Source organism: Cnephaeus nilssonii (genome assembly GCF_951640355.1).
Source record: "Cnephaeus nilssonii genome assembly, chromosome: 21".
In the NCBI taxonomy this organism is placed as follows: domain Eukaryota; kingdom Metazoa; phylum Chordata; class Mammalia; order Chiroptera; family Vespertilionidae; genus Cnephaeus; species Cnephaeus nilssonii.
In genome coordinates, this window is record NC_137092.1 from 8,317,582 (window position 1) to 8,342,896 (window position 25,315).

The 25,315-nt window shown below is 42.4% G+C and overlaps 1 protein-coding gene across 4 annotated transcripts in view; it reads right to left on the minus strand.

Annotated features, from left to right (window-relative positions):
• The window catches only part of PTPN22 (protein tyrosine phosphatase non-receptor type 22), a gene marked incomplete at both ends in the record, with an annotated part of 42,128 nt that extends 24,748 nt beyond the window's left edge, over window positions 1-17,380 (minus strand). Inside the window, 10 exons of one of the 4 annotated variants that reach the window (XM_079760480.1) lie at window positions 1,491-1,568; window positions 2,597-2,663; window positions 3,161-3,303; window positions 3,883-3,942; window positions 4,057-4,128; window positions 5,251-5,289; window positions 5,954-6,049; window positions 6,168-6,244; window positions 6,513-6,621; window positions 17,279-17,380. In XM_079760480.1, coding sequence (XP_079616606.1) covers window positions 1,491-1,568; window positions 2,597-2,663; window positions 3,161-3,303; window positions 3,883-3,942; window positions 4,057-4,128; window positions 5,251-5,289; window positions 5,954-6,049; window positions 6,168-6,244; window positions 6,513-6,621; window positions 17,279-17,365 — 828 coding nt within the window. The remainder of the gene's footprint in view (window positions 1-1,490; window positions 1,569-2,596; window positions 2,664-3,160; window positions 3,304-3,882; window positions 3,943-4,056; window positions 4,129-5,250; window positions 5,290-5,953; window positions 6,050-6,167; window positions 6,245-6,512; window positions 6,622-17,278) is intronic. The other 3 variants (XM_079760482.1, XM_079760481.1, XM_079760483.1) reach the window with 3 other exon arrangements.
• Window positions 17,381-25,315: the final 7,935 nt, after the last annotated feature.

The window sequence follows — 25,315 nt, forward strand, 5'->3', positions numbered from 1 at the left end:
CTCTTTAAATTTCTTAAGAATAGAGAAAAATCACACAGGAAACACTTGTTTGGTTACTGTGCTATTTCCTGGTTAGAGTAATGTCAGAAAAAGCAGGTACAACTGGTAAGATATTTGTTCCACTAGTCATTGATAAAGCCAAAATATGAAGACTAAATTAAAATTATTTCAGCTGTCTTCCAACTCTTAAAAATAGGCCTGATTTGGACTTTTTCTGAAATGGGTATAGTTTTATTTATTGATTTAGTATTATAATTTAATATTATACAACTTAGTTGTATACATTGACATGGATCAGCCTTCTCTTAACTCTGACAGCCCTAAACTAGTCAATGCTTTCATTTCACATAAACTTTCCCCCTCACAGATTGAATATAGAACACATCTACAGTCAACACATGAAAAAAAAATTATTTTTTCCACTAGCTATTAGTGGAAAACCTGTGTGGGCCAAACAGAATGTTTATATTATAATAGCTCTTAATTTTTCCCCTTCAATTCACAGCTTCTAGATGAAAATATCTGAACCGCCACTGTCAATCGTTTTACTTCTAAACCTATGTTTAAACATGTTAGGGTTTTGCTATTTAAGCAGTAAAAAGTAATTCTAAGAAATTATTGATATTATGCAATATCAATACATGTGTGATGAATGAATGAATGGGTGAATGATAAACTGTATCTTCAAAATGGAGACCATTTAGCTATGTGGGTAAAATTATTGGTGAGTAAATATGGGTGAAATTAAATATTGTAGAAAGTCAGAGATTCAGGCTGGGACTGTTTCACCTAGGAGGGAGAACTTGAACTTGGAAAGGAGAGAAGCAAAGGGGAAGAGCATTACTAATGGAGTGAATGAGTGTGAGCAATATGGGCTGGGTTCAAATTTTGTGATACATATATAATCATATATATAGTGTGGTTGTAATTATGTTTTTTAAAGTATGCATAGAATAAAGACCATGAGAGACTATAGAAAAATAGCACCAGTGGCTACGTAGGTGATAGGATGATGATTGATTTTACTTTCGTTTTTCATTATTTCCTAAAATGAGCACAGACTGCATGCTTTAGATTCTGTTACCACCTACGGAAGTAGAAATATCTCTGATTTTCTATGGTTTCAGAAATAAATTACTACTACAAAGTTTCAAATTAATATGACCCAACTATTTCTTTCTAAGAAGTCAAATAACTTGTTGAGGTTTTTGTTTTTTTTTTAACATTTCTTGTAAGAAATATTATATTGGTTTCTCAATATTTTCTGGAAAGTAAAATACAAGGGATGAAAAGAATTTGACCCAGGGCAAGGGACTGCAGAAAAAATATTGGGATATTCAGAGTTGGAGAAAATGGGAATGGACTAATGTACTTAATAGTAAATTGGTGTTATGGCTAAGGAGTCAGCTGGTTTTGGATGCCTTACTATTAAACAGAGAGGCGGAGCAAGATTCAGACACATGTTATGATCCATTCACCACAGTCCATACCTGAGTTTGAACCAATGAAGGCCTCTGTGTTCGCATTTCCTGAATCAAAGTGAAAACACTGAAGTTCGCGGGAATTATCTATAAATAAAAGGAAAAATATCTTACTCCTTTGTTTCTATCTTTGCTAATAAATTATTGTCACTTTCTCATGTCTTGATACTTCCATGATATCTGCTCTCCAAACATGAGATAATATCAGAAAATAGAAGTATTTTTAAAACTAATGAAGATTCTCATCACTTGCATCATGATTAACAGCCTGCTGTTTGCCCTAGAAAAGACTGAAGAAGCCCAATCGGCTGTGGTTCAGCAGTTGAGCATCGATCCAGGAACCAAGAGGTCACAGGTTGATTCCCAGTCAGGGCATATGCCCGGGTTGTGGGCTCAATCCCCAGTAGGGGGCATGCAGGAGGCAGCCAATCAATGATTCCCTCTCATCATTGGTGTTTCTATCTCTCCCTTTCCCTTCCTCTCTGAAATCAATTATATATATACATGTATATATATATAAAGAAAAGACTGAAGAAAGTCTTCAAAATGATTTCACATGGGGTGATCAAATGTCTAAAGTTAGAGGTAAAATGAAGGAGGCTCAGTAGATGTGCAAGTATGAGTTTTATGAAATAAAAGAAGTTGGCAGATAGTTCTAAGGCCTATATCTTAAACTTCTCATTTCTTATTAAACTTGTGTTGGAACACAAAGTTTGATTGTAAATTGAGTGCATCTACTAAAGCGGTGTGGATACAGGAAGGGTGACTGTAACGCAGGGCAATGGTCCTCCAACTACACCATTGCATAGGAAGCACGTGGAGAGTCACTGGGCCCAACTCCAGAGTTTTTGCTTCAATCCATCCCAGGTAGGGCCTAACATTTTGCATCTCTAACAAGTTCTTGGGTGATGCTGATATTAGCGCTGCTTGTCTGGGACCACACTTTGAGAACCACCAACTTAGGAACTAGTTTAATCATCTGACAAAGCAGGTCTCCACGTCAACATTCTAGAGAAGATGGATTGTGGAGGTAGGTGTTTTGAAGACCCAAACGATTCCTAAGTCTGAAAGTAGAAGGGTAAACAAATGGAAGGTGCCTGCTGAGAGAAACTCACCCCATCTTTTAGCAGCATCCACGTATAATCGATAGCACAGATAACACCAGTTCTTCCACAGCCGGCACTGAAATAAAAGATCACAGTCAGAACATCTGTAGTTGCAGACAGTGGATCATTGACAGTAGCTGGACAATTTCCCCAGCAGATTTGCGGAAGTCGGAAACCTGGAGGCAATAAAACTTTCTAAACGCTACCATTTCCCAAACCTGTTTGCAAATTGCCACATGCCACCCTGAACTTCAGGACAGGTCCTGGGCAACTGCTCACAGCAGGAGTCTCTAGAGCTGTCCTGTTCACAAGCAACTTATCAGAAAAGTATTCATTTAATTCTCATGTTGAATTTTTTACAGTTTTTTTCTGCTGTGACCTTTCTCTTCTTTTGCTTCATTCCTTTTTGATCAACTGGACAAAGTGAAGTGAGGATCAGGAGCCTACGTCCTATGTGCTCATACCGCCTTCACTTCCAACAAAGTCAGTCTTCCTTCAGTTAAAGCAAGAGTCCTGGCCAGACCAGAACACTTGGGTTGCTCTGGGGAGAAGGTTCACACAACAGCATCATACCTGCAGTGAATGCATATGGGAACCCTGTCATCCTCTTGGTAACAACGCACATCCCAGATGAGCTCAAGGATAGGGTCTATAGACGCAGGCACATCATGGTCAGGCCAGTTCTTGTAATGAAACTGGTAGATAGTTCGAGTTTCCTAAAAAAACAGCCAGAATAAAAGGAGAGTTCAAGATTAGGACTCTACCTCATTCCACCACAAATTTACTCTGAGTTACTAAGTAGCATCTATAGCCTTTTTGCAATTTATGCTGCTTTCTTCTCTATAGATCTCTGGTGACCATATACCTTCGAAGAACAATTAAGTAATTTCAGGTCACTTACTAATGCTCTGTCCCTATCTGCCCCAATCAAAAGAAGAGGTAGACACAAAGATAGTCCAACCAGAGCTTCCCAACTGGGAAAATTCAAATGGGTCACAGATATGCTGATATATTAAATTCCTTTGTCTTCGAAAGACTGGGCAGCCTGAGTTCTCAAATTGGTTCGCAGCCTCTATTCACCGTACAGCCTCCACTCACCCTACAAAAACTATTTATATGTGGCCACGGTGTGGAATAGATTGGGGAGCCCAGATTACACCAAAGGTCTTCTTTTAATATGAATATTTTTCCAAAACATCAAAGGCTCCATCACTCCCTCTTGTCTTATGCCCAGCCCGAGTCACATATATATTCCCTCGCCTGATCTCTGTCGGCTTTTGAATTTCTATACTTACACTGTTGAATTTGACTTTTAGAGTCCTGATCGTGTAATCAGATTTTCTATTTTCAGCTTCCTAAAAAATAAATTAAAATATTAGTTATTTCAAAGACTAAGATTCAAAAACTACACCTGTGAAGTAGAGCTTGGAGCACTGGCTCAGCCACATGGAAACAGGTGTCGTACTTACACAGGAGACGGAGAAAGGACCAAGTTGCAGCTGCATCTCTCCCGGCTCAGCCCAATAGCGCTCACACTTTTTCTGTAGCACAAAGCAGAATAGAGTGACCTCCCTCTGTATATTCTAGTCTCTTCTGAGTAACAAAACCCACTCCCTCATTCAGAAGCAAATTCAGCTCTGTGTCTTTCACCTTAGGAACTTCTAATCCCCTTGGCCTTCAAACTCAACTATATGGTCTGGAATCTCCAAGGATGGGGAATCAAACATTAAAGGCTATATAAATTACAGACTTCCTAGAAGTCTAAAAAAGTAGAAATGGGATTCTGACATTTCCAGTATTTCAGCAAGATTAACAGAAGTCACACCTACTAAGAGTTGCACAAGCTAACTGAAACACCAAGTTCCCTTGGTTTTAGTTGGAATTGTATCAACTCAGAATGGCAACAATAGAAGAATGTTGCTCAATAGAAATATAATGTGAGCTACATATGTAATTTTAAATTTTCTAAAATTTTGAATTGCCACATTAAAAAATGAAAAAAGTGACATTAATTTTAATAATAATCTTACTTAGCCAATATATCAAAAAATTTTCAACATGGGATCAATATACAACAGTCATTAAATATTTGACATTTTAAAAAAATATTTCACATTTTAAACTGTCTTCCAAACCCAGTGCATTTTTAATATTCATAGCACATCTCAGTTAATATGCTAAATTGTCATTGGAACTATCTTATTCCCATTTAGATTTCACAAAATTTATAGTTGAGAACGATTCACATACCAAAGTTGTTCCAAATATACTTAAAATTTTCTAATCACTGAATTCAGCATCAGTTTTTAAAATGAAATTCATTAAAGTAAAAATAATTGCGTTCCTCGGTCACACTAGCCATATTTCAATGTGTGGCCAGTGGACGCCATGTTGGACAGCATGGGGTTAGAAGCTCTAACTGGTAGTTAAAGATGTCTGATTAATAAAATAGGAAGATGAATGGTTACTTTTAAAAGCATACCTCAGTTTTATTAAAATACAGTCTACTGGGGAAATGGACAAAAGGGATCCTTAGGAGTAAAAAAAAAAAAAAAAAATCCTTGAGAGTCATTTAATTTGGCAGCTTAAGGAAAGTTTTGCTACCAATTCCCCCCTTCCTTTTCTTCTTTCCTTTACCTTTAGGTATACTGAAAAGAACTCACCTTCCCCATTTCAATCTCCATGCATGCCATAACAATGATCTGGGGGGATGAAATAGATAGAAACTTAACTGTTGATATAGTTAGAAAGAGCAGTTAATACTTGGGTCTCAGGGCCAGGAAGTGTTAATTATTCTTTTCTGTTATTTTAAAAATGTTTTTATTGCTTTTTTAGAGAGAGGGGAGGGAGAAGGATTGAGAGGTAGAAACATTGATAAGAGAGAATCATCTATCGGCTGTCTTCTGGAAGCTCCCTACTGGGGATTAAGCTCACAACCTGGGCCTGGGCTCTGACCAGGAATCGAACTGGTGACCTCTTGGTTCATGGATTGGCACTCAACCACTGAGCAACACCAGCTGGGCTTCTGTTTTGTTTTGTTTTTTGTTTTTAACCAAAAAAGAAATCTTGATCAATTACAAGCTGTTGATCCTACCCATCCTTCTTTCTGTCCTCACTTCTCTTTTCTCTATTCAAATCAGTAAATTCTCATTAACAAATGACCCGGTCAAGATGAGAACTTTCATTTCCTTGAAGAGTGACATCGTGATTTTGACTAAAAGGTACCAGAACACCGAAATTCTAATGCCTGACCAAAAAAAGCACTATTTTAATACATTGGAAACCTCAATAACATATTCTGATGCCCTCACCCCCTCTGTCCCTAAAAATGAGAAAAGATAACAACAAAAATAACTCTGCTTTTACCAAGACACTGTATTCCCAAATCATCCTCCAGAAATCCAGGAGAGTTGTAGACAAAGGTCCCTGCGTGGCAATATAAGCCTGGGGTCCATAAACTCCCTAAAGGGGAACAGAAATTACATGAGGTGACTACAACTAATACCCTTTTGCTCTTGTCTAGTATATTTCCTACCCCCGCCCCCTCCTTTTTTAGGACCCTAGAGAATATGGAGTGTACCTTAATGAAATTGGCATTGATGTAACTGGAATCTTCATCAGAGGTTATTAAGGACAGCTCTACTCGGCTATGATCATCTATAATACAAAAGAAAACCATAGAATCATTAAGGGGACTTAATCAGAGGGCTTTGTGTAAGTCAGGGATTAACACTGTGAATGGTGGTTTGAAGAGTGAGTGAGTGAATGAATGAATGAATGGATGTTCTTTTGTAGTCATAAATAGTACAAACTAACTTGTCAAAGCCATGTTCCAGGACTAAGGACAGCAAGCAATGGGTGAAAAGAGATAGGGATAATTGAATTAGGGAGAAGGTACAAGTCTATAGGGAGAAATGAAACTTACAGGGCAAGATATCCTTGTATCTGTTCTTCTTTATATTCTTGGGCCTCTCAGCCACAGTTGAGGGATAGGTTTTGTCTGCCTTATACTTGATGGCGAGTCTTTTCAGTTTCTGTAATACAATTCCAACAATGAAATCTTCCCAGAGAAAACAGGTGAGGAGCTGTCTCTAGAGAGCTTTTGAAGGAACCAAAGTTTCACCACCCTGATGCTGCCTTTTTGGGATATTAATTCGAAGCTGTTTCTTAAGAAACAAGACTCAGAAAGAAACTTTGACCCTCCTCCCTTTCCCGCCCAAGAGATTCAGACAGAGAAACTTGCTTCAGGAAGGAGATCTTAGGATGTTCCCCTTCGCCTAATTTGAATTAAGTATGATAAATAGAGGGCTTCAGGGAGGTAGGTCCCTGTGTCCTGTGGTTTCTGAGTCGCCCATTCTCACTTCTGAAATCTAATACCCAGTTCCCCCCCACTTTCTCGTTTGCCCAAAAATGCCTCATACCCAATGCTGCCTCACTGTTTTTGGAATTTTCATGGAATTACCATGCCTATGTGAATTCCTCATGCACATGTATTAAACTTTGATTTTCTCCTGTTAAGTCTGCCTTTGTTAATTTGGTTATTAGCCCAGCCTATAAGAACTTAGAAGGCAGAAATATTAATATTTTTTCTAGTCCCCACACTTTCCTTCTCCATTACCCAAACATTCCATTTCGGCCCTTTTAGCATCCGCTAGGGCTGACTCCATTCGTGACAGAGCCCCAGAGCATACAGATGGAGCGCTCGGTAACATTTGGAGAAGTGAAATGATCACACTTACTTCAGCTGAGCCACAAATAGCTGAAACTTAGAGGTGAAACTGGTGAATATTTAACGAATGAACATCTTCTGAAAACAAACTTTAGGCACCACCCAAAAGGTCAGTTATTATAAGTTTAATTGACTTTCTTTACAGCTACTACAGGGCTATTTTAAGTAGAAATGGAGCTTACGCTGAATAAAATCTCTCTAGATCTAGCTAAATTTCAAAGATTCAGTCCCAAAAGCAGTCTTTTTTTCTTTTCTTTTATAGGATGCAAACTTCAAGCCCAAACGATGACCTTTAAATAGTACCATATTCTGTTAGTAGAATATGATCTGGGTCAGTCAGGGATTAGCATAATATGATTGAACAAGAGTCTGTAAGATAGTGAAGTAACTCCTTAAAATTATTCCCATTGGCCAATATTATACTACAGACCCAAATTTCAGGTCAGTGGAAAGGATGGTTCTTCTTTAGCTCCTTTGATAAAGCAACCTTGCACCAAGGTTTAACACCCGGTCATTCAAAAGAAGCAGGCAGGATAGAAAGAAGTTAGGGAAAACTCCAGACAAGTGGAATGAGGAAGTCCTCTCACCAGAGCCCCCACCCCAACGCATGATCAAAGGGAAATAGTTTATTGCAGGAAACTCCTGGCCACAGAAGTCACCAGTAACAAGAACTGGCTAAAACCTGATCAATCCAAGATGGAAGAAAAATAGACCAGAGAACAACCTTGCCAAAGGTCACTCTACCATCTGATAATGAAAACGGACACCAGGGAAAGGGGGGCTGAAGAGGACCAATGCCATGACACTTCTGGAATGAACCACATTAGGAATAAGACACCCACACCCCCCCCCCCAACCAGAAGACTGAGTCAGAATTTGGCACCACAACGTTTAGAAACAACCCACCCTTGGAAATACATAAAATCCCAAGAACTGACTAATCCAGCACGCAACTTACAAGTTCGCCCACGTCCACTTGGAAGTGTGCTATAGCTTCTTTCCCAGTGGCGTCCTGTGAGGCTTGCAACCAGAAGGGCAGCAGGCAGCTCAACCTCTGATCCTGTCTCCAGGAGCCTAAGCCCTAGTCTCCTTTTCTTGCCCTGAATAAAACTCGCTTTTACTCTCATTTGGACTCGTTCTGAATTATTTCCTATGTGAGTCAAGAGCCTGGAGTCCCAGACTCTGCAGGGGCAGGGGCAGCCCCCAACACAGGACTGGTCCAGTGACAAAACCACACTTAATAGATTTGACTTTTGGGGACCCTTGCTCAATCTGAGAAAGATGAGGGGAAAAACATCTGTGATAGCTAATAAATATTTGTTGGATTTAATTACAGAAAATAGTTATTATTTGCCCACTTATACTTGGTCACATGAATTACTTCCTATGGTCAGATCCCTCAGCATTTACTCAGTTTTCATTCTCTTAACTTCCCTCTTGAAATTTCCTCCTCCTGCAGACCTTATTAGTCTACATTATTTTGGTTCTCCTCTTTCTTAAATGACTTCCCCTTCCCATTTCTCACTCTTACTGGCTCTCTGTCCATTTTCATCGTCTAATTGTGAATTATCCAAAGTTCTCAAGTTAAGTCCTCAACTCTCTGCTCTTCTCTCAACATATACACATGCTCAGAAATATCATATACTCTTATAGAAGGCATACCAATGTTTTTAAAATTTGTATGTAACTGATCAAAATTGAATTATACTTCCAACCCCTATTGAATGTCTCAAACTTATATACTGGGATTAGATTACTAAATTTCAATCCCACCCATGTCCTAGACATTTCCACTTGAGTAACTCATCATCGTTGTTCCCACTGTTAATGCCAATGGCACTGTCTTTATCCCAAGCAGCCATACTCTAGAAGCTGAGAGTCACTTTGGCTCCCCGCTTCCCACAATTCCCACTTCTAATTCAGTCAGCAAGTTCAACTGATTCTTTCCATGCAATATCTTGCATCAACCTTCCTTCCCATGCCCACTGTACATACCTTCATTCAGGCCCATTCCCTTCAAGGTTGGACTGTTAGCAGTTGTTTCTTAACTCATCCTCCCACGTTTCTGTCTTTCCCCATTGAAATCCAGCAGGCATGATTATGCCAAAATAATATCACTAAAATATTGCTTTCTGTATCTCTCTCATGCTCCAAACAACTTCAGTAAATCTCCCTTGCTACTAGGGAAACGCCTACACTCTTCAGCCGGGTACTTAAGATTCTCCCCCACTTGGATCCTGAAGGGAACACCAAAGTTTTGTCACCCTGAGGCTGCCTTTTTGGGATAATGATTTTTCAGCTGTTTCTTAATACACAAGACTCAGAAAGAATCTTTGACCCTCTCCCCTCTCCTGCCCAAGAGGTTCAGAGCAACCTGCTTCAGGAAGGGTGATCGGAGGATGTTCCCCTTAGCTTAATTTGAATTGAGGGCCTGTGGGCTAGATACCCTCTGTGTCCTATTGTTTATAAGTTGCCTAGCAATGACTTTCCTGCCATGTGTGTTATTCTCTAACTACCTGTAAATCACACATTCTCACTTCTGAAATCTAATACCCTGCCATCAAACCCCGCCCTTTATCCTTTGTCCAAAAATGTCTTATATACCCAGTGTTGCCTCACTGGCTTTGGAGTTTTCATGCCTATGTGAATTCCCCATGTGCATGTATTAAACTTTGACCTTCTCCTATTAATGTGTCTCTGTTCATTTGGAAGTTAGACCAGCCAAAAGAACTTAGAAGGTGGGAGGACAAGTATTAACCTTTTGCACTCGGATGTCGAGTGTGACTCGACACGGTTAGCATTAGAATAAAGGAATCGAGAAAAAAGCAAGCGAGTGCAAAGGGTTAATTTTTTTTTTAATGCTCTGATAGGGAATCAAACTATGACCTTCTGTTTCATAGGTGGACGCTCAACCACTGAGCCATGCCAGCCTGGCCAAGTATTAATTTTTTTTAGCCCTCACAGAATTCTTGCCGGTTTTCATAATTGGATTAGGAGAAAAGATGCCTAATAACTACACTGCATATTTTTACACCAAGATGCATGCACGTTTAGGAATTTAACTAAGGACATGGCCACAGACACGAGGGACTCTAAAACATCTGCACTCGCGTTACACTGAATTTTCAGCTCTCTTTGCTCGTGTGCACCTTCAGAATGATCATTTTCTGGTTGCCATTGCCTCCAGTGCTGCTGAAAAGATACCAAGTCTCAGAACTGTTCCTTCTAGAAATCTCCAGAACTGAGCCTAGTGCATGCCCCTGGTTACATTGTTTTATCTGTTTGTTTTGCTTTGCTAGCGTGTGGAGTGCTTTCCAGGGAGAAGGCCATAAGCAAAGCCCTTCTTAGAAGATATGCCTCGGTTAATTTGGTAAAATGTTACAGATAAAGGGTGTGTGTGTCTGTGTGTGTGTGAGAGAGAGACACCTATGCTTGTTTCGCTGCCATGACTGCCACCTTCAACAGTGGGACAGGATGGCTTTTCTCTCTCTACTCCACTCATCCTCCTGGAGTCATCAGGCGGGATGACATAGTGAGATACTCAGGGAACATCACAGAGGAATTTCCTGTAGATTTGTTAATTTGGAAAGTGGTAAAGATTTTTACCCCTAGATATCTTACCTTGAGCTCAGACCACTGTGAAACCCTCCTTTTTTCCCCCTCTCTCTTTTTCTCCCCACCAGACCCCCAGGCTCTAACACCCCAAGAGTGCACACAACTGAGAAGAACTGGGACAGAAGAACTGAAGGATAGAAGAACTCCTCACCAGAAAAGGAGAAACTCTCAGAGTGGGAAGCAAAAGGTTAAGAGAAAGCAGGGCCATGGAGGCAGGTTGGGGTCGGGGGAGAAGATAGGTCAAAGGGGGAAGGTAAATTTCTCTGCAAATTACAAAGTAGGGGATGTGAGCTCTCTAGAGGCAGCACCAATGAGAGAAATGAAGGGAAGAGATGCAGAGAGAATAACTAAAAGAGGCCCGTACAGAATAGGGAATAGAGTCAATAATACCGTAATAATTGAGTATGGTGCCAGGCGGGTACTAGACTTATTGGGGTGATCACTTCCTAAGTTATATAAACGTCTAAGCACTGTGCTGTACACCAGACACTAATATAATATTGAATGTTTACTGTAATTGAAAAAAACAAAACACTAAAATTGAAAAGAAAAAACAAAAGAGACCAGCATCCCTCCTGGGCCCGATAAGCTAAGAGTCCACTCATTTGGTTTGTGGACTCTACTGCCCCTTTCCTTTCAAGACAGAAAAACAGAACTGAGGTCCTCGCCATCAAATTCTAGAAATCAGGACTGAATCCTTGGCATGTCCTTTTCACTGACTAGTCAACTAATTACTGATAAATGAGTAAAGTTCACTCTCAAAAGAGAACAAGGAAGAATAAAGAAAGCACCAGGCCACAATCTCTTCGCTTTGAGGACGGCACTGTTGTACAGGAGACGTCACCTAAGCTGTATTTTGGAGTGGGAGAAATGAAACGTGGCCCTCCTGTGCTAGCTGGGGGAAGGGAACCAGAGCGGGGCTGTCTCCAGAGCTCCTCGAGGTAGGTCCTCAGTGCCCTTCAGCTGCAGGTCGGCATCATCTCTCCCGAGGCGCCCACAGGACTGAGAAAGCATGAGTGCGAGCAAAGGGAATTAGGAGCGGGGCCTCTAAACCCAGCAAACAGGACTGCTGCAGGGAGGGAGGGCCAGACTGACCTGGCCCTGAGTGGCCCAGCTATATGCAAGGATGGATTTCATAAATATAATGTAGGAGAGAGGAGAAAGGCATAAAAAGAAACAACATGACTTCATTTACATAAAGGTCAAAATCCGGTAAGATGAATGTCTAATTCAGTGGTTCTCAACCTTTCTAAGGCCGCGACCCTTTAATACAGTTCCTCACGTTGTGGTGACCCCCAACCATAAATTTATTTTCGTTGCTACTTCATAACTGTAATTTTGCTACTGTTAATGAATCGTAATATAAATATCTGTGTTTTCCGATGGTCTTAGGCGACCGACCCTGCTATCGGTTCTGTAGAGCAGTTCTGTAGAACTGTTGCTGTAGAACCTAAGACCATCGGAAAACACAGATATTTACATTATGATTCATAACAGTAGCAAAATTACAGTTATGAAGTAGCAACGAAAATAATTTTATGGTTGGGGGTCACCACAACATGAGGAACTGTATTAAAGGGTCGCGGCCTTAGAAAGGTTGAGAACCACTGCTCTAATTGTTTCGTGATATAAAAATAGGTCTTGTTCCATGCAACAACACAAAACAAAAATCATCTCAGCATGGTGTTTACCTCCAGTCTGGTGGGAGTTGGGAGCAGTGAGGATCTGGATAGACACCCCTGGGATTTCTGGGGTGTGGACAATGTTCTATTACTTGATCTTAGTGGTGCTTATGTGGGTGCCTGTTTTATTACTAGCTGTTAAGTTGTGTATGTGTATGTGTGTTTGAAGCATGTTTCTGTATATATGTTAGATGCTGCAATTTTTAAGTTAAGACCAGTGGATAAACTTGAATCAACGGAGTGTGGACGAGGGTAGGGAACTAAGAACACAGGCTCATAGTTAGAAAGCTTTCAAGTTTCAGAGTTCCAGACCAAGGTTTCAAATCCCGGCTTTGCCGTTTTATGGGTAAAATGAAGCTGATACTTTCCTCTTGGACGGGTAGTGATTGAGATTATATATGGCAAACCACTTAGATTGCCTCATATATGGTAAGCAGTAAAAAATGTGTATTATTTTTTATAGTTACTAATTAAGACTAGCAAGGTGGTAGAGAAGATGATAAATTCAGATACTGAAAATTTAAAAATCTCTTTTGGAAATACATTTGGCAATACTTAACCAATTAGATGCTAATATTCTTTGACCTAGTAACAACACTTTGGGGGCTCTCGCCTCAAATCCAAAAGAAAGGAAAATCCACATGGACAAACATAGCTACTGCAGTATTATCAATAATCAGGAAAAATTAGAAACAGCCTAGCTGTCCAACAGTAGAGATGTAATTTAATTATTTGGGTGCCTGCGAGGTGTCAGGCATTTTGTATATTTATTCTAGTACCTTCTCAGCAGCTCTGCAAAGAGAATATTATTTGTTCTCACCTTTTATTACTTTGTTCAAGGTCACACAGAAGACACTCGGCAGAACCTAAATTCAAACCAAATTTATCCGACTCCAAAGTTGTTACAAGTACAGATGGGAAAGCAAGATGGCCTGAACTCAAAACTCAGTTCAACCGCATGCTAGCTGTATGACCCTGAGTGAGTCAATTAACCCCGCTGTGTCTCCGTTTCCTCATCTATAAAGTGGAAATAATAACAGTGCCTTCCTCAATGGATTAAATGAGTTGCTATGTAAGTATTTAGAAAGTTTCCATAACAGGTACAAAAGTATTAGCTATTATTAGGATTATTTTTTCATTATACCCTGCTGTGTGAGAGGTCATTAGTGCAGATTTTAATCAACATGGTAATATCGGTGTAATGTTAAGCGAAAATAAGAATAAAAATTTGCATTTATACTTAAAATTACAATAATACAAAAGGATAAGAACTGGAATTTCTACACAAACAAAAACCCCAAAACTGTATTTGTTGGGATGTCGATACTATGGTGAATTTATTTTCTTTTAACTTACAATAATATTATTTTATAAGAATAGCGACAATGGGGCTTTTTAAAAAAAGAACTTTTCAGTAGTGTGGTGGCACACCGCAGATTCTGCTATGTAGAAACTACGTTATACTGGTGTAGAAACTACACTAACTTACACTCAAGTCAGGTAGGCCCTTTTCGGGACTCAGTGTTACCTGCTGAAGCAAGATACTAATTTCACAGGCTCTGGAATGACAGCTACAGGTTAAATTTCCTGTCTGTGGCTGAACGCTGAGTGAGCTTAGCCCAGTGGTCGGCAAACTCATTCGTCCACAGAGCCAGATATCAACAGGACATCGATTGACATTTCTTTTGAGAGCCAAATTTCTTAAACGTAAACTTCTTCTAACGCCACTTCTTCAAGATAGACTCACCCAGGCCGTGGTATTTTGTGGAAGAGCCACACTCAAGGGGCCAAAGAGCCGCATGTGGCTCGCGAGCCAGTTTGCTGACCATGGGCTTAGACCAATTATTTAACCTCTCCCAGCCTCAGTCTCCATGTCTGTAACTCAGAGATTATAATCAGCTCATAGGGGTTTTTTGTTGTGTGTGGGGTTTTTTTAAGTATAGTAAATAAGATAATGAAGATGCTTCCTTGACACCCCACCAGGACTAACAAATTGTAATTAAGTATTTTATAGAGGAATCCGTTGTTCAACGTCTGTCCGCTAAGACCTCCTCCAATGTCTTAGGAAACATTGCCACCAAGGCGAACACCACACGGCCATGCCAGCTTCCGGCACACGCTTTGCACACAGTGAGCACTCAGGAGCTGTTTGAACGGCTGCGTGAGAACCTTGCAGGAGTGGTCAGTGGCACTTTCAACTACAGAAAAGCTACTGGATTTAGTCTGCCCACCCCCCCTGTCACCTCCCCTATCCCCCCAGGAACCAGACCTGAGCAGCACAGTATTGGCTTTTCCGGCCACAGCAGGGCTACGTGCTCTGCACAGAGATAGCCAGCCAGGGGGTCGCGGGGACGAAGTCTAAGCTATGGACCCAGTGGGGCCTGGCGTCACAGACTCAGTCCTTAAACCTCAGACACGCCAAATCCTGGAAGAATGCATTAAGGGCTTAAGGTGGGATGTGGGACATGACCAGGTGGGATGTCCCCTACCCCCCCCCCCCCCCCCCCCCCGCAATTTAATGGCAGTATTTACCTTGTCCAAGCAAGCAATCTGGCCTCATTCACCACTCCCTAACCCCCAACCCCTCAAAGCTCTTCCTCTGGTATCTCAGCTGAACCTTTAGGTGGGGCTGAAAGCAAGACTTTGTTTTTCCACTGGAGGACGTGAGTCAGTGAATAGTGAGGTTCCACTTAATCACCCAAAAACAAGGTCCTTAAATCAGGAGCTAGAAAAGCAAGGAAGTGATTAATGTAAAAGTCAGGGTAGTGATTATTCCTAGGGCAGGGCAGGTCAGGGAGGGGGTGGGGTGAGGATGAGGAGCCCTATGGGAAAGGGGTACATACAGCAGAAGTCTCCTGAGGCTGACAATGTTCTAGTCCTTGACCTGAGTGGTGGTTGCTTTATAATTACACTTACACACATTTTATGTACTTTTCTAAATGGGCATTATAGTTCACAGTTTTAAACAGCTGAAAAAAACACACACACCCATCTATAAAAGGTTTCTAAGCAGGGGAAAAATGACCAGATTTGTATTATTAATACTAGATCACTTGGGTGTGGAACGGAAAATTGATTGAAGGTGGGGCAAGGCTGGAGGCAGAGAAAATAGGAGGTGAAGTGACCGCCAGGTTTGGTGAGAGGTTAGAGGACTGAGCTAAGAAAAGGTGCACTGTCAGGGAGATAGTCTACATTATTTTTTTAAAACACAACTAAAGTAAAACGGAGGCTGGCACTGCCCCCTCGGCTCACTTTTTACCTCTGTGCATTGGGTGAATTTGGCTCAGGAATCACAGTCCAGGGCAGGCCCCTAAGCAGACACATAGGCCCCAACACCCCCTGACCGACCTCCCTACTCAGAGGGACTCAGAGTGCCTGGCAGGTGGCAATTAGAGCACTTATTTCACGCCAGCACAATATTATCCAAGTAGAGCTGACAGCGGGATTTCCATTATAATAGGTTATAATTCAACCATAATATCTGATCACTAGAGACTTTACAGAGTACTTTCCCATCTGCTATCTGTACCAGACTGTTCGCCCCACGAAGCAGAGATTTTTTACTTTGTTCACTGTTGCATCCTCAGTGCCTAGAACTGAACGTGGGACATAGTAGGTGCTCAATAAATACTACTGAGTGAATGGCCACATTTGATTATTATTGATATTGAATCATCACAACAACCCTGTGAGGATAGGTAGGACATGAATTCCTCTCCCCGCTTGAGAATTTGGGAAACAGAGGCTTGAGGGTACATGTCAAACAGTTGCTCATCTGGTTGGAGATAGAATCACAATTTCATTTCAGGTTCTGTACTTCGATTCCCTTGTTTTCCCCGCTTCTCCACAGCGGAGGAGCTAAGGTTTGAAGTTCTGATAGCTCTGAAACACCAGCTGGGAGTATTCCAAAATACATGCTGGGCGCCATCAGGCATCCCATGTCATCTGGGTTACAGATGAGTGAGGCCTGCTGGCTCCATGGCATCAATAACCACAGCTCCTCGGAGAGGCAGGGCTCCTCAGGGGAATCCAATCCTGCTGGGCCGGGGCTACCTCGCGCTTATTCTTCTACCACAGCCCTCACTTGTCTCTGCTCTCCACCCTGGCCATCCCACCCTCCAAGCAAAAGGTTAAGGAAACACTGTTATTACAAACACACATGTTCTCATCCCTTTTTTGTCTTAGAAGAAAAATTAGAAAACGTGGCCGCAGGTAGTTTGGGGGCTCTAGAAGAGTCTCTGTCATCCAGTGAAATCCCAGGGGGAGGCTAAAAAAGTGTCCCATGGAAAGTTCATCTTGGTCTCTCTCCTCTTAATGAAAGTTACCCATTGGAAACACACATTACAACAGACACACCTGGGAATGCCAGATGTCCCATTAATATTAGTATTTATACACCTGGAATTATGTATGCCTGATGTAGATTCCTAGCCAGACTCGAAGAACTAGCAAAGAAAATACTAAAAGCCGTATTTTGGAGAAAATAATTAAAATACACACAAAACGCAGAGAAGTCGAACTCTTAGGTTGCCTTCCTCCGCTCCTCTCCTGCGAGGTCCGATATTCACTTACCCCAAAGAGCAATTGGGTCTGGGAGAGCTGGGCCACCCGAGTCAGTTCAGTAGACTATGTAACTCCCCTGAGGGTGTCACACGTCGGACTCACCAGAAATTCATTGGCAAACTCCTCTTTGTTAATTTTCTTGCTCTGGGCCTCATCCAGGAACCTCTGCAGAATGTCCCTTTCGTCCATGCTGCAGGGCGAGAGAGATCAGGTACAACTGGGTTAAGGGAGGGCATGTCCAACGCGAGTCATGGCCGAGGCACCGGCGGGAAGCCACTGGTGCGGCCCCGGCGGAGCATGGTGAAGGCTGTGGTTTACTGACTTCATCACAAGCCTGAGAGGAAATTAGTACGTAACCGCCTCTGTGGTCACACAACAAAGCCATCACCTCACTCCAGGGCCCTAGCGCCTTCCTCCTCAAGGAAGGAACCTGGTTACAACTCAAGTTTTTAACAAACAAGACACTAACCAGAACCTAGTGTGTGCTCTACTCAGCCCTGAGACCAGTCCACCCCATCGCCCTTAAGTGAAATTCGCCTTCTTTTTGCTCCTACTGAAAAGGCAGAATTTACCCTTTTCACGGAGAGATGTTGCCTCTCCCCTTCTCCCCAGTGAGCACAAAGGCCCTGTTGACACCTGTTTCTTCATGTCCTGAATGAACTCTGCAAAGTTCTTGTTGGGCCCAGAAAGGGAGGCAGACACTGTTTGGAGTTGATGAGTTTTTTTTTAAAGTTTCTCGTCAGTGTGATCAATGGCAAACTCCTGTTTAACCGAGAAGGCATCTCTATTCAGAACTCTGAAGTCTGCCATAGAGACCTCAAACTCACCCAAAGTCAGCTGCTCCTGACGAATTCTGGCCGGTGCCTCACCCAGGGCTGGGGGAGTGCTGGCCTCCGTTAAGGGAAGTGTTGTGGATTTCAGGACTTCCACGAGCCTCCAGTACTTTTTGAGCCTCAGTTGAGCTCTGTCTTTATACGGAGAGTATTGGTCTATATAGAACCCAGGAGCACAGGAAGTTGGTCACAACATCCCCCGTATGTAATGAAGGGAACTAGGAAGGAATAGGAAAAGAGCGAGTCAACTACCTTGCTGGCAACAGCTTGACTTCCAGGACAAAAAGCCTGAGAACTATTTCTAGGAAAGACATTTATATTCTGCAACTTATGCCTTAGAAAAAAAGGTCATTGCCTTAGGAAGCCACACTCTACATGTGGCACTTGACCCCGTCTGACAGACAGGCTGCTCAAAATAAAACCTTCCCACATCTCAGCTCGTCTCCTCAATGGGTACAAACCTACCCAAGAACGTCTCACTGAGCGTGAGAACAACCCAAAAGCAGCATATCATCTGTTTGAGGACAGAAGTTCCACAAATGTGTTAACAAAATTAGTCTGGGCCTAGCCGGTTTGCTCAGTGGATAGAGTGTCAGCCTGCGGACTAAAGGGTCCGGGTTCGATTCCAGTCAAGGGCACATGCCTGGGTTGCTGGCTGATCCCCAGTAGGAGGTGTGTAGGAGGCAGCCGATCAATGATTCTCTCTCATCATTGATGTTTCTCTCTCTCCCTCTCCCTTTCTCTCTGAAATCAATAAAAATATATTTTAAAAAATTAGTCTGAGATAACCCTGAAGGAAATTCACAAATGTGCTGTTAGGACTTCCTCTAGTTATTAGCAATGCTTTCTGTTTTGCAGCATTACTCACAGTCCCCATAGGAAATTGTGATTCTGAACACTGTTAGGCTTCATCCACTTTGCTGAGCCTTGCAACAGGAAAGGAATGGTCGCTGAGGAATGCTGCTTAGAGATCATGTGACGCCAATAAAGAAGTTCAATCCCAATCCACACAATAAATTAAAATGAACCATAATTCTTCAACAGTATTTGTTGAGACTAGGGTAGTATTTCTCAAATTATCCCCTTTAGCATTAAAAGAGAATTTCTTGCTGCTCTAAGTAATGCATTGTTTAATTTGGCTATTTAAAAACATATAAAATACTAGTGGCTCAGTGCACAAAATTCATGCACATTAAAAGGGAATTAGAGGAAATATTTTAATATTGCTATTTGCCCTTTATAATAGAAGTGTCAGAGATGAAAGAAAATTAGTAAAATGTATATGAAAATCTTCCTCCTGTTAGAGTCTGAGGCATGCCACAGGACCCAGAGTCAAGTCCCCGCCCAACCACGTGTGCCTTGAAATCGCGCGAGACTCAGACCTGGCTGGACTCACCCTCACTGGGCAAGATCCAGACCCGTCAAGCCCCGCTGTGCGGGAATGCGCAGCCTCAGGTCCCTGGCCCGGCGTCGGGAGGGGGGGTACAGCCTCAGGTGCCCCGGCCCGGGGTGGGGGGAGCAGCCTGAGGTCCCAGGTCAAGTCCTGCCAGGCCGGGGGTGCAGCCTTAGGTCCCCCATCAAGCTCTGCCAGGCGGGGGACGCGGCCTGAGGGCCCCAGTCAAGCCCTGCCAGGTGGGGGGCACATCCTCAGGTCCTCCGCCCAGGCCTAGGGCCATGCAGCCTCAGGTCCCTGCTGATTGCTCATTAAGGCTCATTATAGGAATTTGGCCTCCAGTGTGGGTGCAGCCATCTTGTGTTACAGAAATCCCGCCTCCACTGTGGGTGCCGCCATCTTTGTGATGGTGTGACAGAGTGAGGGTCAATTTGCATATTCCTTCTTTATTAGATAGGATGGAGCAATTTTTTAAAAAAATATTTTTTTTTTATTGATTTCAGAGAGGAAGGGAGAGGGAGAGATATTGATGATGAGAGTGAATCATCTATCAGCTGCCTCCTGCACACCCCCTACTGGGGATCAAGCCCAAAATCTGGGCATGTGCCCTGATTGTGACCTCCTGGTTCATGGGTTGATGCTCAACCACTGAGCCACACCAGCCTGGAAATAGGGGGCAATTTTTAAAAGGCCAAAATTTAAAGGTCACAGTAAATGAAACTATGTAAAACTATGTACATATTTAAATGAAGACTAAAAGATGTAAAAAAAAAATCAATTGTGTAGGTGTTGGGACTAAAAATGCTTTTAAAAATTCTTTTTAAATACTACATAATATTTTAAATTAGAAAAACACACAAAAATCCATTTATTTGTTCAATAAACTTATTGAGTACCACTAAATGCTGAGCACTACATGAGGGGCTGGGTATACAAGAGTGAACAAGCCAGAATACAGTGAAAAACATGCTTAGAGAGTTAAGAAAGCATCTCAGAAAGTAAAGATGTGGACTTAATTACTGATAAAAATAAATATATTCCAAACTAACTTGCTTATTTGCAGAGTAGCAAAGCATAATCCAAAAAGGAAAATGATTTTCTGTATTTGGTCAAAAAAGAGATATATACAGTTTCATAATCTGTTCACTAAGAATGCTTTCACTTCCATCAAAATCAGAACTTTGCTATTAATAAACAAGAAGATACCTAATAAAACCTATTTTCCTCAAGCCCATATTTCAGAACAATCTCTAACTTTCTCCTCTTCTTAGGAAGGGATAAAATGGAGATAGGTATAAGCAAGAAAAACGTGCTTAGATGCCCTCCATAGATTTTTACCCAAAATATAAGGATCTGAAAATAGTGTCTTAGCAGAACTTCAGATCTTTTTCAAGCAAGCAGCAATTCTTAGGAGTCCATTCGACTCAACAACCAAAAGGTATAGAAAACCGTGAAATAACCAAACCTCAAAAACCCACTTAGCTAAAAGGCCATTTCCTGAGCAGACCACTCAAGCGAGCAAACACCAAAGTGAAGGAGAAGAGAAAGAAGGTGTTTTATCTTGAACGAATCTAAGCCACTGCTTACTTTTTCACACTTCCTTTTGCAGGTACTGGAGGGCAACAGACGCATAATGCTTTTGGATGAACATTCTATTGACTCATTTGTAACTTGTGGGAAGATCAAGAACAGGGAGGGGAAACAATTCATGCAGCAAAGATTGGCAGGTACTTTAAAAAAAAATTTTTTTTCAGAATTTACAATGAAACATTTAAACCAGTGTGGCACAAGCCCTGAGTGAGCACAACAATTCCATGCAGTAAAAGCTGCGTGAACACCTTATCGGGACCGTCCAGGGTGAGTGCTAGTGGAAAGTGAAGTTCTGAATGAGCAGCTGAAGGGTGAGAAAGGAACACGCGACTGCTCCCTCCGGTGGCTCTGGCGCTTGCTCAGCAGGAAGCCGACAACAGACAATAGTGCCCATGACACTCACCTGTTCCCACAAGAGGAGAGTGTGCCGCTCAAAGGGGAAACAGCAGTGTCACGGAGGTCGGGAATTAGATGACAACAAAACTTCAACCAAAGAGAATGTCAGGGGAGATTAGGACAAGATAAACTAGTCAATGGGTTTCTGAGAACCTTCTTCTCTCTCTATGACAGTGGTTCTCGACCTTTCTAACGCCGTGACCCTTGAATACAGCTCCTCATGTTGTGGTGACCCCCAACCATAAAATTATTTTCGCGACCCACAGGTGGAGAACCGTTGCTGTAGAGCCTAAGATCATCGGAAAACACAGATATTTACATTATGATTCATTAACGGTAGCAAAATTACAGTTATGAAGCAGCAACGAAAATAATTTTATGGTTGGGGGTCACCACAACATGAGGAGCTGTATTAAAGGGTCGCGGCCTTAGAAAGGTTGAGAACCACTGCTCTATGAGGAGGCATGGCTTACCCTGGGGAAGCCACCTCCCCTCCATCCCAGGGTCATGGATTTGATACGGGCTATGTGTATTCTCTGTGAAACACTCCGTCCTTTGTGAACATCCTCTTGGTCACCGAGGCCTATTGGTCCTTTCTCCTCAATGTCTTTTAGATTCAACCTGCCTCTTCCATTCCCAGGTTAACCACCATTCCCCTTACACATCTGGACTCCTGCAGCAATGAGCTCCCAGCTATCTTCCTATCTATACATTTTCCAATCGAGTATCTACTAGTAACGAAGGCTGGGTGAAAGTTCTGAAAACTCCACTTTAATGCTAAAGAACCGAAGTACTGACTGATAGTCTGTATGGGAATAAGTCCGGATTCCTCAGCTCGTCACAAGCCCCTCCCCATCAAGTGTCCCCTCCTCACCTATCCAACCACATCACCCACAGACCTTGCTCATTCTACAGCCACTTCTGCTGCTGCCTCTCGCCTTTCCCCCTAATTTTCACCAAGATGAAAAGAAAGCCATAAAACCTACTCTTGTCTTTAAAAATCCTGTCCCTAACTCCCTCTCACTGTGACTTTCTCTTAGCCTGGATCCTTCCGGTATAAATCTTTATATTCAGAAATTTTCAGTTTCTTTACATGCTCTTTGTCTCTCACCAGTTTACTTAAGAGTTCATTCAACAGAAAACACACAAAATGTCCCCTGTAGTTTTAAGTTTATCAAAGGCAACGATAGTATCTTCTCTGCATTTGTATAACCCACAGGTCCTGAGCCTACCTGAAAGCAGTCTGTTGTGATGGCGTGCTGTATACAGTGATGTGGTTAGGCTTTGGGGAGAGGCCCCGCTGACTTGGTCACTCGCTGCCTCAGTTACTCCAAGCCTCTTGCCTGGCACAGTCTGTGCTGGTCTCTGGCTGGGCACTTTCGCTGTGCTAGGGGCAGAGGGAGGTCCAGGAACCTGGCAAAGAGGCCCTACCTGAGTGTGGCTGCTCAAGCAGCAGGGCTATTATGACGAAAGGAATGGAGCTACTACTGAGACACACAGTCCAGCCCCGAAGCGCTGCAATGGACAGGCAATAAAATGACCTCCTTTATTTCGACTAGACCTTCCTTTCTTCTTTTGTGAAGAGGAACAGAAGAGGTTTCTAAAGCACCTCTGCTGAAGCCTTTCGCTCACGTTCTCACATCATCCACAGCAGGGACGGGCCCTGCCCATCTTCCAATCTGCTTCTCATCACTACAGCCTTCTGAGACTCTCCAAGCGTGTCAGTTCAGCTGCTGTCAACTTCATAGTTTCCCACACATACCACTCAGGGGCTCAGGGACTCATACTCTGCCTTTGGTTTCTCAAATACAATCCTCGGGAGGCAAAGGTCAACCAATAAATTGCAATGGAAACAATTTACCTTTTTAAAAAAAAAATAGAGGTTCGAGATACTTGGTGAGGCTTGGTTGGCATCTTATTAAAACTATAATCAAACTTGAAGTCTCATCTTTCGTTTGATGTTCATTCATTCATTATGAGTTCCATACACATGCAAGAGAATGGGAAGAGGGGTGCTGCAGAAGTGTTCAACAAATTATTTTCATTCGAGGATCCTTTATTCTAGTAGGGAGGATAAGGACACAGATAACTATAATTTAAGATCACCTGTGGTAAGGCCATAGACGGGGTACAAACAAAATTTTGAGAAGGCAAAGAGCACTTCTTCTTCAGGTTATCTGGATAACCTTCGCAGAGGAAGTGACATTTGAGTTGGGTCTTAAACGTTGTCTACAGAGCCTGAGAGAAAGCAATACAAAACACAGAGGACAGTGGGAGGCAGAGAGCTTAGTGAGTGGCTGTTTCACGGGAGTATTGGTTGCGGCGGGGGCCAGATGTGGCGGGGATCTCCCTTTTCCGCGTCCAGCACGGAAAGAGAGATGAACCGGTTCTGAGTGGAGGCGGCCAGGTATTGAGAAATAAAAGAAAGAAAGAACACGCAGAGATAGAAAGAAAGCTGGGAGCCGGGTGGAACTGCTGCCTTCTCTGATGGAGGGACAGGGACCCAGAGCCCACGCAGTGTGTTTATTTATACATCCCCAAATACTAAGAAGTATCACGAAAACTTAGGATCAAAGGAGCTTATTTGCATTCTTGAGTAGGTCCGAGCATTCCTGGTGCTTGACTGGATTTACATATCAAAGTCACACTCCCCGACACCTGGGCAAAGGTAAGAGTCAGTACTGACAACACATCCAGCCTTTTTGGGGAAGCGTGTTCCCAGGGCACGGCTCTGCCTGTCGCCCTGAGTTCAGCTGATAATAATTAAAGAAATGCCCATGTGCCTTCCCAGGGGGCCCTCTACAATTGGTTATGTGGAGGAGTTTGGAGTGATAAGCCTAAAAGGGCAGTTGAGGCCAGACCCTGGAGGAAATTTGACCCAGGCTGAAAAGTCGTGCTTTATTTGATGGGTAGTGGAAAACCACTGGAGGATATTTGTTAACAACTTTACTGAGGTATTACTGACATACAATAACCCGTACATTTCAAAGTATACAATTTGTTAAGTGTTAGTGTGTGTATACACCCATGAAACCATCACCACAATCAAGATAATGAACATATCTAATCTAATCAAAAGTTCTGATGAAAGGTTTTAAGAGAATGGCAATCAAAGCAATGCTTTGGGAAAAAGTTTGATTTTTAAAAAATCTTTATTGTTGAGAATATTACATATGTCCTGCTTTTTCCCCCCATTGGCACCCACAACCCACCCCCGCACTCCACCCCAGGCCTTCACCACACTATTGTCTGTGTCCAGGGTTATGCATGTATATGCATACAAGTTCTTTGGTTAATCTCTTCCCACCCACCCCCGCCTTCCCTCTGAGATTCCTCAGTCTGTTCCATGTTTCTGTCTCTGAATCTATTTTGTTCATCAGTTTCCACATATGAGTGAGATCATGTGATACTTGTCTTTCTTGGACTGGCTTATTTCGCTTAGCATAATATTCTCCAGGTCCCTCCAGGCTGTCTCAAAAGGTAAGAGATCCTTCTTTCTGACTGCTGCATAAAATTCCATGGTGTATAGATGTACCACAGCTTTTTTTATCCACTTGTCTGCTGATGGGCACTTGGGCTGTTTCCAGATCTTAGCTATTGTAAATTGTGGTGCTAGGAACATAGGTGTGCATATGTCCTTTCTGATTGGTGTTTCAGGCTTCTTAGGATATATTTCTAGAAGTGGTATCACTGGGTCAAATGGCAATTCCATTTTTAATTTTTTGAGGAGACTCCACACTGACTTCCATAGTATCAGGCTGCATTCCCACCAGCGGTGTATTAGGGTTCCTTTTTCTCCACATCCTCACCAGCACTTGTTGTTTGTTAAGGTTTCTTGGTTTTTTTAAAATAAATGCTCCTGCCGAAACCGGTTTGGCTCAGTGGATAGAGCGTCGGCCTGCGGACTCAAGGGTCCCAGGTTCGGTT